The following is a 14,639-nucleotide window of genomic DNA, read 5'->3' as shown; positions in this document are numbered from 1 at the left end:
TGTGTTTGGAGAACAGCACAAGCTTTTTCCTGTATGAGAACTATTCTTGCTCCCTAAAAAAATAATATATCATATCAAGAAAACACATTCAAGTGGAAAATTGTTATTCAAACTCTGTTTCTTTCTTGTAGCAAAATTTGTTTAAAATACATATTTATGTATCTTTGATCTGGAAAATTTTGCAAATTAATTATTTAATTAATTATTAAAATATTTTGTCTTTTGGTAATAGATTGACATTTTTAATATAGACTTACTTCTGAATAATATTTCTTTTCACATGTGCTCTCTGAATTGTGAAAACCTGTGCAAAAAGCAGACAATACATATCAGATTGCTAAAATTCTAAGTCAAATGTACAATGCAATTTATTAAAGGTGCAATGTGTAATGGGTCCATACAATCTAAATTTACAGTCATCAGTTATGAAAAAACAAAAAAAAAAACAATTACTAACTAGCAGCAGGGCAAAAATATGCAAAATTCCAATAAATTGCTGAAACCATAGACTGTATATAAAGATGGATGACATGACAGCTCTCCAAAAGTGAAGCCAGAACATCTCAATCACCCCCTAGTGGCTGGCTGCATTACTGCTCTGGCTCCAAATGACGTCAAAATCTCAAGATAGCAGCTCCCGTATCCGGGATATTTTGGCATCACTACTGTATAGTGGGAGGAAGTGGAGACGCGTCGTCTATCTTTATATACAGTCTATGGCTGAAACATGTGGCGTCGGCCTATGGTTTACATCAGCCATCTGTGTGTTTGTGCCACTAACTGGGGGCTGTACGGTCCGTGTACGCTTTGATAGTCCACTCAATGGACCAAATCCAAAGTGGCAGAAATGAGAAAACAACCTGCACCTTCACTGTGAGAGCCTGCGGCAGCTCTTGAAGACAGACCCCCAGCCAGCGGCTGCAGCAACTCGAATTCCGCCAGCACATACCCCAGCACTGGGAATCACAGTGGGCTGGTGGAGCGCTGGGTCTAACCTGAGTAAGGGCAGCAACAGAAAGTTTGCCGATCCAGCAGGGAGTCGGGGTAGTCCTCCGGGGCTGGGGTTTGCACTGGCCAAACTTGAGCTGCCACAGCCGCCAACTAGGGATCCGTCTACCCCCGGCAAGGCAGCTCCCCGGTGGCAGGGAGGTCGAAACGAAAAACACAAGTCGTTTTCTTGTTTCTGCCACTTTGGATTTAATCCAATAAACAAAATATCAAAATGTGCACGGACCTTGTACCATCATCGTGATTACAAGCCCTCGGCCTTGGGGCAACTCTACTTCTTCGTCCTCTCATGTTGGACTGAGGGCAGACTGGACGCTACAACGACTCACCATCGCCTCTCGAGGTACAATTGGTATTACAAGACAGGATGGGCCGAGGCTAGCTGGTTAGCATGCTCATTTCAGTAGATATCTCTGCAACACAATACATAAATGTCTTTGATCAGACAAAAGTCACACAGCAGTTGAACATGGTGAACGAGACGGGGTGCTGACATCGCCACAGAACCCTCGCACTGAGGACAGTCTGCCCCGGTTGACAGTCCTGCCGGGAATCCCGTCCCTCCCCGCAGGGAGAGAGGGCGCACTGCGCAGCGAGAAGTACACGGCCCAGGGCAGCGGCGAGGTGCAGACGAGGGGTGCTGTAAAACTCAAGGTCGGGCCTTTCCAAGCAGACCTCTGTTGCGTCGCACCGGACGATGTGCCCGGCGAGTGCCAGCCCACCAGTTAAAAAGTTAAAAAATATTTTCAGTCCATTATGAAACTGAAGCGTGCTGGATGTCAGATCACTTTGATTCCATTTGAATTAGGCAACACGATGGTTGATTATGATTAGATAAAGATCCACCGCACACTCTATTTCACTGGTTGCAAAATGTGGATGAATATATTATTCAGTGTTTTTTATCGATCATCAACCTCATGTTTACGCATGTATTGTTGAAAAGAAAATTGACTTGAAGCGTAAATAGATGCTTCAGTTCAGGTTTCGGTTACATGAGACACAGCTGAGACAGAGCCGTGCAGATGGCTGCTGACCAGATTAAAATGAGAGCGAATCTGTAGAGTAAAAAACACTTCTGTCACCTTCCAGTCTTGACATTCAATGCACGGTGTGGACGGGAATGATTGAAATGTCTTTTTTTACCGTGTTGCAATATAGGGGCATTTGCGGTAAGAAACAGTGATTCGCGACCTTAAAAAGAAAGTGGGACAGGGTCGTAAAGTAGGGGGGCCAATGGCCCTTTGCCCCCCTACTTCCAGCACTCATGTCTTTGACATGATGTCAATCTCTTCACATTATGTTGATAATGTTAATTAATTTAATTTTTTTGAAGGTTTTAAACTAACATTTGGCCAAATCTTACACATTGCACCTTTAATGAGAAACGGGAGGTAATACTAAGTTGCTATTAAATGTAAATTGCAATGTTTCATGAGTGCAATTGCAAAAACAACAAGAAAAACAACAAAAAAAAAACTTTTCTTCTGCCCAAATCACAGGTTTTTCTCTGCTGGAGCGACCTCTAACAACAGCTGCAGGAATACTGTTAACTTGGTCAACAGCCCCGGGCAGAGCTTGTAATGGATGAGGGGTATGTAGAATAAAGCTCCACTGAGGATAAATAAAGTCACATAGAGGTATTCAATCTGAGGATCGTCTATGATGGGTGCCAGCACAAGGAATACTGCCACAATGATGACCAGTATGGGGAGTATGATGGGAACCTGTAGAGAGAAGAGGGGGACAGGCACAAGGTGATTCTGATTCCGTGTTCTAACAAAAAGACAAGTGTTTGTTTATGACGATGGCGTTTTGAGAGTGTATGTGTGTGACACTGACCTTGTATGGCCTCGGGAGCTCCGGCTTCTTGATCTTTAGATAGAGTAGTCCAGACAGGGTGATGCCATAGAAAATCCAGGCAGTGAAACTGACAACAGCAATGAAGAGGAATGTCAGACAAATACAAACAGGTTGTACATTATTTATACAAGTAATAAAGAAGTAATGTCGAAATTAAATACGTGCAAAGAAGACCCAGCTTTCACCTGAAGAAGTTGACAATGCTCTGGAAGTCTCCAGGGATCAGCACCAGAAGAGAGACAATAGTGGTGAAGATCAGGGCTGGAGATGGGGTCAGTCTGTGGACGTGAGCCATGGCCAGAATATCTGGCTACAAAGCAAACACAAGTCTGGGTGAAACTCTGTGAACTTATGCTGAACAATCTACCATACATTCACAAATAGAGACTCTCACCAGGTGTCCTTCCCTGGCAGCAACAAAGGACACACGGCCACCACTGAAGAACGTCCCATTCAGTGAACCAAAAGCGGACAATGCTGCAGCCACAGACATGATCCAGCCCCAGCTTCCTAGCATCTTATTCCTGTGGAAAAAGGTTGAAGTTCTCACAAAAGTGGCAACAGCATCCTTTCCTATTTTCAAAAGCCATTTAGGACATGTAGAGTATGTTATGGGGCTTGAATACATTATTCAAAAGATTATTAGTGATTTAGAAACTCTCAGATTCACTGACATTTAAATCTGCAGCAGGCAGAATGTTTTTTGGCATCATTTGGCAAAACTTCCATAATAACCATTCAGCATATTGTAATTCAAGTGTTCTGAGAGACTTCTGCACCTCCTCATGGCTCTGTTTTCAGGCTTTAAAAAATCTAGCCTGGGCCGGGAGACTTTGGCCAATCACAAGTCATTTCAGAGAGAGAGAGCATTCCTATTGGCTGTTCATTCAACGGAAGCAGCTGTCAATCACTCGCAAACTCCGATCAAACGGTCAAACTAGGCAGCGCTGATCAAATATTGAATAATATTCTATGACTGTAATGCCTATTTCTTGACTCAAATGTTTTCAGAAACATCTTGTAGTAAACTGTTTAGCTGTAAAATGATATGTACTATATACTGAACTGATCTCAACATGGCTGGTGGGTCCCACACTTTCAAATTTTTTCTCTCTTTAAGTTCTTGTTTAAGGTCAGCCACTTGTTTTGTGGCATCTAAAAGCTGGTTTTGCAAAGTGGTTATCATGGAATTCTTGTCTTTGAATTCCTGCTCAACTTTACATCTGAGCTGTTTGGCTTGCTGCAGCTTTCGTCTTAATGTCTCTCCGGTCGTGCACACTAATTGTCCTTTGTGCTGTGTGGCAGCCTGCAGGTCATTAAAAGGCTTTTGCAGGTTTTTATTCCCTGCATTGAGGCTTATGTCTTTCCTCTAGTTCTGAGGTTCTTATGGCTGGTTCTGGGCCTCTGCTTCTAGTCGCCCAGTGCGTTGTCTGGCTTGGAACAGCTCCTGGTGTAGGTGGACATTCTGTTCAGCTGATGTCTCATTCCTCTGCTCTAGCCGAGCTATCTGAGGTGGTGTGCCAGGGTGTTTGCCATAAGTTCAGCTGTGTGGCTGTTCATCTCATCTGGCCCCTGGATCTTGAGGGTGTTGGTCAGGATCTCCCACTGGGTGGATGTGTCATGGAAGTATTAAGAGAACAATACAGCATTGGAGGCGGGGCCCCGTTCATTCCTATGAAAATTGCTCAGTGGCGCATGATGCCAAAATGGCTCGACTTCCGAGTGGAAAAGTACCGGGATCTTCCGGTGATCTTCTTGGTCACATGGCTCGGTCACAGGGTCACAGCCGTCACAAAGTCGCTATGGCTTGCTAACTCCGCCTCCCAGCCCTCGCTCCAGCCCGGTCTGGGTCTAATGAACGGAGGAAGGGAAATAACTCTGGATTCGGCTACTAGTGCAATTTACAACTTTTAGTACCTAATGATTTAAATAAGGGCTATTCAAGTGTTCGTACTGGGAAGTTGATTCACCTCCTCAAAAAAAAATATCCGTTGAGTTACAGACGTCTCTTTCCAAATGTACGGAATGGAAGTTGTAGTACCGCCGTTTGGCCACAACGAAAATTGGCTTCCTGGGATGTGATACTATTGGGAGACATGTTGGCTGTAACAGATTACCACACAGACTAATGGAGAGTGCCTGGTTTGAATTACAAGAGCTACAGACGTAGGCAAAATTGTTGGTACCCTTCCGTTAAAGAAAGAAAAACCCACAATGGTCACTGAAATAACTTGAAACTGACAAAAGTAATAATAAATAAAAAATCAATGAAAATTAACTAATGAAAATCAGCTATTGTTTTTGAATTGTGGTTCAACAGAATCATTTAAAAAAACAAACTAATGAAACTGGCCTAGACAAAAATGATGGTACCCCTAGAAAAGATGTAAAATAATGTGACCATAGGGACATGTTAAACTAAGGTGTGTCCTGTAAATAGCATCACAGGTGTCTTCAAACTTTTAATCAGTCAGTCTGCCTATTTAAAGGGTCAAAAGAAGTCACTGTGCTGTTTGGTATCATGGTGTGTACCACACTGAACATGGACCACAGAAAGCTAAGGAGAGAGTTGTCTCGGGAGGTTAGAAGGACAATTATAGACAAGCATGTTAAAGGTAAAGGCTATAAGACCATCTCCAAGCAGCTTGATGTTCCTGTGACTACAGTTGCACATATTATTCAGAAGTTTAAGGTCCATGGGACTGTAGCCTACCTCCCTGGACGTGGCCGCAAGAGGAAAATTGATGACAAATCGAAGAGACGGATAATACGAATAGTAACCAAAGAGCCCAGAACAACTTCCAAAGAGATTAGAGGTGAACTCCAAGGTCAAGGTACATCAGTGTCAGATCGCACCATCCGTCGCTGTTTGAGCCAAAGTAGACTTAATGGAAGACGACCGAGGAGGACACCAAATCATAAAAAAGCGAGACTGGAATTTGCCAAAATGCATATTGACAAGCCACAAAGCTTCTGGGAGAATGTCTTTTGGACAGATGAGACAAAACTGGAGCTTTTTGGCAGGTCACATCAGCTCTATGTTCACAGACGCAAAAATGAAGCATACAAAGAAAAGAACACTGTACCTAATGTGAAACATGGAGGAGGCTAGGTTATGTTATGGGGCTGCTTTGCTGCATCTGGCACAGGGTGTCTTGAATCTGTGCAGGGTACAATGAAATCTGAACACAATCAAGGCATTCTGGAGCGAAATGTACTGCCCAGTGTCAGAAAGCTTGGTCTCAGTTGCAGGTCATGGGTCCTCAAACAGGATAATGACCCAAAACACAGCTAAAAACACCCAAGAATGGCTAAGAACAAAACATTGGACTATTCTGAAGTGGCCTTCTATGAGCCCTGATCTAAATCCTATTGAACATATGTGGAAGGAGCCAAAACATGCATTCGGAGAAGGCACCCTTCAAACCTGAGACAGCTGGAGCAGTTTGCTCACGAGGAGTGGGCCAAAATACCTGTCGACAGGTGCAGAAGTGTCATTGAGAGTTACAGAAATCGTTTGATTGAAGTGATTGCTTCGAAAGGTTGTACAACTAAATATTAAGTTAAGGGTACCATCATTTTTGTCCAGGCCAGTTTCATTAGTTTGTTTTTTAAAATGATTCTGTTGAACCACAATTCAAAAGCAATGTCTGATTTTCATTAGTTAATTTTCAGTGAATTTTTCTTTCTTTAACGGAAGGGTACCAACAATTTTGCCTACGTGTGTATACTCTTGGAAAAGGCTACAGGTCTACCAGGACTGACAACACACAGTATGTAAAGGTACAAAGTTGTTTGTGTTAGTTAACAATTAATGCACCGGACTGGTTGTTAACATGTGCTGGGGGAAATTGCTAACTCTAATTTTACTGCCAAGAGCTGTGCCGAGCCTTCACAGAATGTTCTGGATCTCAGTGACCTGACCTCAATGTCCCTGAGCTAAGAGGAATGGGGGTCAGCCAAGAGAGATAAGGAATGAGATAAGAGACAGAGAGGGAAGGAAAGACAGAGACTGCAAAAGAAACTAGTTATTAATTGACTGGCAATCATACAGTGACTCAAAGTGTCATTCAAATGTTAACAGTTAAAGTCAAATGTCAAAGTGTTGAGCTATTGATCACTGTTGATTTTCCCGCTGTTTCAGTCAGGGTTGTTTACATGGCAAGTGGAATAGTCTGGAAAAGTCTAACTAAGGCAAACACATATGGTTAAATACACACACATACTAATACACTATATTAATTGCCCTTGGGCTGAGAGGCGGAAGTTTGGATCTTGCAATGATGAGGAAGTCGGCCGGTCAGGATTCCAGGGGCCATGTAGGAGATAAAAGATCTTCCTATCTCGATTGTAGCTGTTATCAGAATGTTGTAAATCCATGATGTCTTGTTGGCTAGCATTCCTGGGGGTTGAAGGAAGAGCTGGTCTTGTATCTTGAAGGTTGTACTGTACTGCATTCGAAATATGCAAGGACATTTCCCACATAGCATAACACACCCGAATCTCCGACCGAACTGACTGTGGTCATGTTGCATTGTGGGTAATGTAGGCGCCAAGTTTTGACAAGAAACAAGAACGCGTGGAATAAAAAATACAATATCTCTGGTTGAACTGAATTGATTTCGATAGAAAAAAAGACACTGTGCTTCTGATAATGCCATAGGAGTGCAATGCTAAAATGGATGGAGTGCTCCTTTAATGCTCCTTTAAAAATTAGCAATTTTAACAGCAGAAACAGCAAGTCAAAATCTCAGTCTGGACATGTCTATCAGAATCTGTGACATCAATATCAGGTGCGGTCTTACCCCCAGGTTACTGCTACTGCGCTGGAGGACATGAGCTCTCTCGGCGTCATTACCGTCAGGTAGCTCACATTCACCAGCAGATATAAGCCAGTCACCAGAGAAATGCCGATCACAATCGCCCTGGGAAGATTCACCTGGTAATAAAAAAGACAACATCATTTTTATGTCCTGGTCAATGTGTACAAGCTTGCATGATGGATTGTTGTTATATTGACACTGGAATAATGGATTGAGACAGGAGTTAGACTCCAAAGCAGTGGTTGAATGTAACTAAGTACATTTACTTAAGTACTGTACTTAAAGGGATAGTTTGAGTCTTTTAAAGTTGGGTTGTATGAGGTTCTTATCCATAGTGAGTATATTACGTATTGTAGATGGCGGTCGGCACTCCCCCAGTTTAGAGAAACAGACAGGAGTACCAGCATATGAGCAAAGCCATGTACTGCTGTGGACGGAGCAGCAGCAAAACATATTTTAGCCACCTAAAAGAAAGGCCCACCTAAAAAATTCAATATCAATTTAATTGCACGCTATATTTAGAATATTTTCACCACTTTACGTTGTCATCAGACAGCTCTTTCCAATGGAGAACTGAAGTGGTTGTATCTATCTATGCTCTCGCCAAAGACACCAGACTCCAGTGAAAAAAAATTTAATTTTACCTCACAGAACACAAGAGTAGCTAGTCTACCGCTTGGCTCAATCGGTTAGTTTGTTTGTGCTCTTGTGTGACTTGTTTGTGCTCTTGTGGGCTCTTGGGTGAATACAAAAGTCAAACAATGACCGCCAAATTTGTAAATGAACTACTCCTACAGGGTTCATGGTACTGGCCTATGACCCTCTACAATCATTGTTTGTATTAAATTATCCAGTCATAAAAAATACAGCCCAAACCTACGGAAATTAAGTGAATTCAAAATAAATTAACTTAACTTCTAGGAAAGTCTGTAATGACCATATCCATCTGTGTGACGTGCTTTTTCTCCCTAAGGATATTCTTTGATCTTTCAACAGCCGCTTGTTACTTTATTTCTACATTTTATATTCACTGCTCACGTGACATCGGTATGACAACAACACTGGCAGACACACACCGCTCTCACAGTTAGATAAGATCACAATTGCAGCCAACAATCACACCTCGAGTGTCCTCTACCTAGACTTTGGACAGATTGCTAACAGCATAATTGTATTTTTAGGATCTATGAATGGTAAACAGAGAAAGACTTACTTCTGGATGTTTCAGTTCTTCAGTTAGATAATTCAAAGTGTTCCAACCGTCAAAGGACCACAAGCCCTGATAGAAAGCAATGCCAATGGAGCTGACATTCACATTGGTTCCCTCAAAGGAGTTATCAAAGTTCTCAGTGTGTCCCTGGAAAAGCATCACAACACCTCCCAATATGATCACGGCCAGCGCCATCAATTTGACTACCATAGAAACCACCTGGATGCCAGTGGCCAAGCGGACGCTCAGGCAGTTAACTATGGTCAGCACCATGATAGCTCCTGCAGCCACCAGCTTCACCATCAGTTGTGGAGGGGAGCAGCCACTGTAAAAGGGGGCCACGACGTATTCAGCAAAACTCAGAGCAACTCCTGTGGCACTGGCAGACCTCATGACAACGATGAAGCTGAGGACAAACATAAAGGCCACCACTTTTCCGGCTGTCCGCAGAATGTAGACATACTCTGCTCCAGACTCTGGTATGACTGTGCCCAGTTCAGCATAGCAGAGCCCCGCCAACATGGATATCAACCCACAGCAGGTCCATACAACAAAGCTGGCCTTGGGGCTGCCGATAGCAGACAGCACAAACTGAGGGGATATGAAAATCCCAGATCCTATCATGGTCCCAGCAATGAATGACACACCTCCTATAATCCCCACTTCTCTCTTCAGATTGAGTCTCTGCGTTTCACTCTCCATTGTCTGAGAGCTGCTGCTTCCCACAAAGGCATTCGCAGTGGACACTGGACATGCACAGAACTGGCAGTAGATGAACAGTGTATGCTATTGAGCCATGTCCTCAAAGGACCCTTCAACCGAAACCAAGGTGTGGCGTTGCACAAGAGTTGCATTCGCTTAACAGACATACACAACAGACAGACAGAAATAAAGTATTAACAAGGCAAGAACAAATTGAAAATATGTTTTAGCTGATTTCATTTCTCACAGTCCTATTATTTAGAATGGTATCTTAATTGACCTGAAATATTCACCAACTGCATTTTTTAAATAGGAATGTCAGGAATGCCATCTAAATGTGAGGGGTCTGTGCTTGGGCCCCCAATTTACGGAGGAAAAAATAAATATATACACACAGCAATTGTACTAAATTACCACATTATAGTACTGTAAATTCTCCGCTGATTTGATCTGATCTGCTGTTTATGACACCAGGAGATCCAGGAGGTTACTCAAAATAGCAAAAATGCCGCCCCCTTCAGTTTGTTGATATGTGTTGTCCTATTTTACAAGCTGTGGAGGCCTGTGACATCATCCGCCTATTTGGCGCCATCGGCTGCCATACCTGGTATTTATTTGCTATGGCTTCTAACTGCTCCTGATGGTGGTTTTTAAGTAATGCTGAAAACTTGAGACTGGATCACTATCTCTGGGATTTTTTGGGAGTAACCTTACTCATAAATTTGGGACACATGTATGAAAAGTGCTATTCAAACTACCTCAGCTGGCTCCCTTCAATGGGAAGTAACATTGGTTCTAATTCAAGTTCCTTCTAGATGCAAAGGTCCTCCCGCTACCACTAGAGTGAGCCAAACCCCTTTGTGAAGAAAAGTTATTCTGGTCTCTTGTATCTGTCTATCTGTGATTCTTTTGGTCACAACCCAAAGTTTGTGACCTTAGGTGGATATTGGAATGTAAACTGCACTCCACTAAAACTATTCAGTTATAACACCTGCATCACTGCCAATTCTCCAACAATTTGCCTGTAGATCTCTATCTTAACCTCACTTGTGAGCAAGATATTTGCACTCCTTTGTTCGGGCAGCAACTCGCTCGCAACCTGCCCTTTTCTAGCAGAATACCATGGCCTCCTACTTTGAGGTGCTGATTCTCTTTCTATGCATTTCACACTGCCTGCAAACATCCTGGCATGCACTTGAATTTATGGCTGGTTGACCCAAGGAAAACTACATCATCTGCAAAAAAAGAGATGCAATCCTGAGATCACTCGGCTGTGCCAAGAGATTCTATCCATGAAAATAACAAACAAAACCAATGATAAGGCACAACCATGGCTTAGTTCAGCATCCACAGAGAATGCATTAGCTTCTTGCCAATAATATGGAAACAGCTCTCACTCCAGTTATACAAGTACTAGAGAGAATGATTCATAGAGAGCTTTCAATCTAGCCCCTCGCCTAGGACTATTTTGCCTATAGGGAGGCACTCCCAGGGGCTATTGTCCACAGCAACATGGCTCCCAGGATCACAGGGTCCCACGAATTAGGGAGCAATTTTCAGAGGAAACATACAGTAAACTAATAATCAAACTAATCAAAAATAATATGCAATTTGATGAACTGGAAGTCCCTGCAGAAACGGATGAGATACTGTAGTTCTGTGGGCCTGAGAGAGCAGGTCCCACCCAGCAGAGAGCTCCCTGAGGCACTTCTGAGAATCAGATGATTTGTGGCCAAACAGTGACTGATTAAAAGGCAGTGTTAATCTTTTTTAATGCACAAATTTGTGTTACGTGAGATTAACAAGAATTCATCAAGCTCGTAAATGACTGTATACAGTTTGCTTTGCAATATTCTTAGGGCTTTACAATATACTTATTCTGGTATCTTACTGCAATAGCTTCTGTCATTTAAACTGACCCACTCTGTAGATTAATTGCTAATTGAACAAGTATATTATCTCTCCACTTTTGATTTGTCACACATGATCACACAATTATTTATCTTTTTTTATAGTAAACCCCAAGTAATCCATCTAACTATAAAGCAAGGAAGGGTATGTCTTTTCGCGTATTTCGAGAACTGTTCATCCGATCAAATTCACACTTGGTGGGTGCATTGCTGGGGACCCAAGGGAGTGCTTTGTCGAATTTGGTGCAATTGGGTCACGCAACACGTTCAATATTAATAAACCTTCAACAAACAAGCAACAGCGCTCTATGCAGCAGCAGGGGCGGAGCTTCTGGGCTCTGCAGATTGAGTCCGGCATGTCGTCCGCAGCGGGCAGACTACAGTTCACTGTAGCTGCTGGATCATGGATATAGCCTGCTAATGCTATAAGTATAATAGATAACGTTACAACCAAACTTTTCTTCACTTCGCTGGAGTCAATGGACAATGCTGAGGATGTTTTATGAGTCTGCGGTAGCCAGCGCTATCCTGTTTGCTGTTGTGTGCTGGGGCAGCAGGTTGAGGGTAGCGGACGCCAACACTCAATAAACTGATTCGTAAGGCCGGTGACGTTGAGCTGGACTCCCTGACGGCTGTCAGCTGCTATACACTTACTGACTTAACTGTACAATAATTTGTGCAATAATTCAACTGTGAAATACTGTCATTAATACACCATTTATAATGTACATTCCAGAAATATTAGTATTAATTTCTTATTAATACCATTCTGGCATTCATATTTAACACATTTAATAGATCCCACTTCTCAGCATTTTTTATTTACTTTTTTTGCACTGTGGTTGTATGCTATATAATGCACAGCTTAATGCATACAGTATATTTGCACATATTTCACATTTATTTTATTCTCATTTTTAATTTTAGTACTTATATTTCTTTACATATATTTTGTTTTAGCATAATGTACATCATTTACATACTACCTCCACTCATTAAATCCATGCTCCACTTTATGTCAAATAACCGAATATTTCTGACCATGTGCAGCCACAACTTGGATGTGTGATGCAACTATGTCATGGCAGGTGTATTGCTGAGGAACCGAGAAAGGGCAGTCTCGAGTGTGAAGTTGTTTGTATGAGCAGTTCTCGAAAGCTGCAAGCAGCAACTCCACAGCCCGCTCTGTACAGGCATGTTTTAAACGGGCATTGCACTAGTATAGTAGATTAAGAAACTCTTGAATATGAAATTGCACTGTGAAAACAGAGAAACACTTACTTCTGGATCTTTCAGCTCCTCAGTTAGACAATTCAAAGTGTTCCATCCACTATAGGACCACAAGCCCTGATAGAAAGCGATGCCCATGGAGCTGACATCCACATTGGTTCCCTCAAAGGAGTTATCAAAGTTCTCAGTGTGTCCCTGGAAAAGCATCACAACACCTCCCAATATGATCACGGCCAGTGCCAGCAATTTGACTACCATAGAAACCACCTGGATGCCGGTGGCCAAGCGGACGCTCAGGCAGTTGACTGCGGTCAGCACCATGATAGCTCCTGCAGCCACCAGCTTCAACACCAGTTGTGGAGGGGAGCAGCCACTGTAAAAGGGGGCCACGACGTATTCAGCAAAACTCAGGGCAACTCCTGTGGCACTGGCAGGCTTCATGACAACGATGAAGCTGAGGACAAACATAAAGGCCACCACTTTTCCGGCTGTCCGCACAATGTAGATAAACTCTCCTCCAGACTCTGGTATGACTGTGCCCAGTTCAGCATAGCAGAGCCCCGCCAGCATGGATATCAACCCACAGCAGGTCCATATAACCAAGCTGGCCCCGGGGCTGCCGCTGGCAGACAGCACAAACTGGGGGGATATGAAAATCCCAGATCCTATCATGGTCCCAGTAATGAATGACACACCTCCTATAATCCCCACTTCTCTCTTCAGTTTGAGTCTCTGCGTGTCACTCTCCATTGTCTGAGAGCTGCTGCTTCCTCAAAGGCCTTCGTAGTGGACACTGCACTGTAAGACTTCGATGTAAATTTACAGCGAGATTCTAACAGTTACCTGTAAAATGCTTTTACTGTATATTACTGTGAAAGCAATGCATTCTGGGAGTCAGAACGCTTGCTCCCATGATCCCAGCGGTCAAGTGTATCTTTTAACAGTAATCTGCTGCTTGCCGCTGAGAATCTCGGGAAAATAAATTAACGGCTATTTTTTAAATTCTCCCGCGTATTTTTTTCGAGTTGACCGTTGGCGCCACAGCTCAACAGTCAACAGCTCACTCTGGCAGCAGCAGCATCGTTGTTCTCCAGTGCAACTTGAGGAGAAACAGCAGCAGTTTGGATAAACACTTTTTATTTTCACCACCGCCAGTTCCATTTGGATCGTCAGACCAGACGAAGGGAAACTCCAGTAGTTACATTATGTTACTTCATGGTAAGTCAAATCATCAAGTTGTGTTGTACCTTTGCTAACACAGTGCATGTTCCTCCATGTATGTACATTAGCTAGCTAACGGTAGGTCGTTAGCTGTTCTTAGCTTCGTCTATATTTCAATACTCATTAGTATCACAGGTAACACAAATCAGTAGTCTATCTTATATTCACGTTAGCTAGCTAGCGCTAGCTCGTTAGTTAGCGCTAGCTCGTTAGCTAGCTGGTTTTAGCTTAGTCAGCATTTAAATTCTCAATATAATTACTAATAGGTAGCAACAACAATCTAAACGGGAGACAAGGCAGTATCTATCTTGTGTTTCAAGAATGTCCAACTCAATTTTGCCGCCATGCATGTGGTACTGAATATGCCTTTGTTAGGCATATGAAAGTTCACCAAAACACCCCACACATCACATTTAAATGTGCTTTCCACGATTGTTACCGTTCATTTGGCAAAGTTACAGCTTTAAAATGCCATGTATATAGAGATCACCCAGATCAGAGGGAGTCAAGCTTGAGGGAAGGATGTTCTGGCATAAGGACATTAACATTAGACGTTTTATCATGCCACATTGATTTCTGTAGTCAAATGTGACAGCTTGTCTACATTATTTTCTCACTTGAAGACTCGCATTAAAGAGGGGAAACCAGTCTTATGTCCATTCACAAATTGTG

General features: G+C 42.8%; 1 protein-coding gene across 1 annotated transcript; it reads right to left on the bottom strand.

Annotated features, from left to right (window-relative positions):
- Positions 1-2,232: 2,232 nt before the first annotated feature.
- On the bottom strand, positions 2,233-13,497 carry LOC119474351 (b(0,+)-type amino acid transporter 1-like). The gene is made up of 6 exons (XM_037746344.1): positions 12,798-13,497; positions 7,677-7,810; positions 3,266-3,395; positions 3,057-3,181; positions 2,851-2,938; positions 2,233-2,735 (listed from the first exon to the last, which is right to left on the bottom strand). The coding sequence occupies exons 1-6, from the start codon at positions 13,494-13,496 to the stop codon at positions 2,505-2,507; spliced, it is 1,407 nt and encodes a 468-aa protein (XP_037602272.1). The 5' UTR covers position 13,497; the 3' UTR covers positions 2,233-2,504.
- Between the last annotated feature and the right edge of the window lie 1,142 nt (positions 13,498-14,639).

This window comes from Sebastes umbrosus, chromosome 16, assembly GCF_015220745.1.
Source record: "Sebastes umbrosus isolate fSebUmb1 chromosome 16, fSebUmb1.pri, whole genome shotgun sequence".
NCBI classification, from domain to species: domain Eukaryota; kingdom Metazoa; phylum Chordata; class Actinopteri; order Perciformes; family Sebastidae; genus Sebastes; species Sebastes umbrosus.
This window is presented reverse-complemented; position numbering and strand designations above follow the sequence as displayed.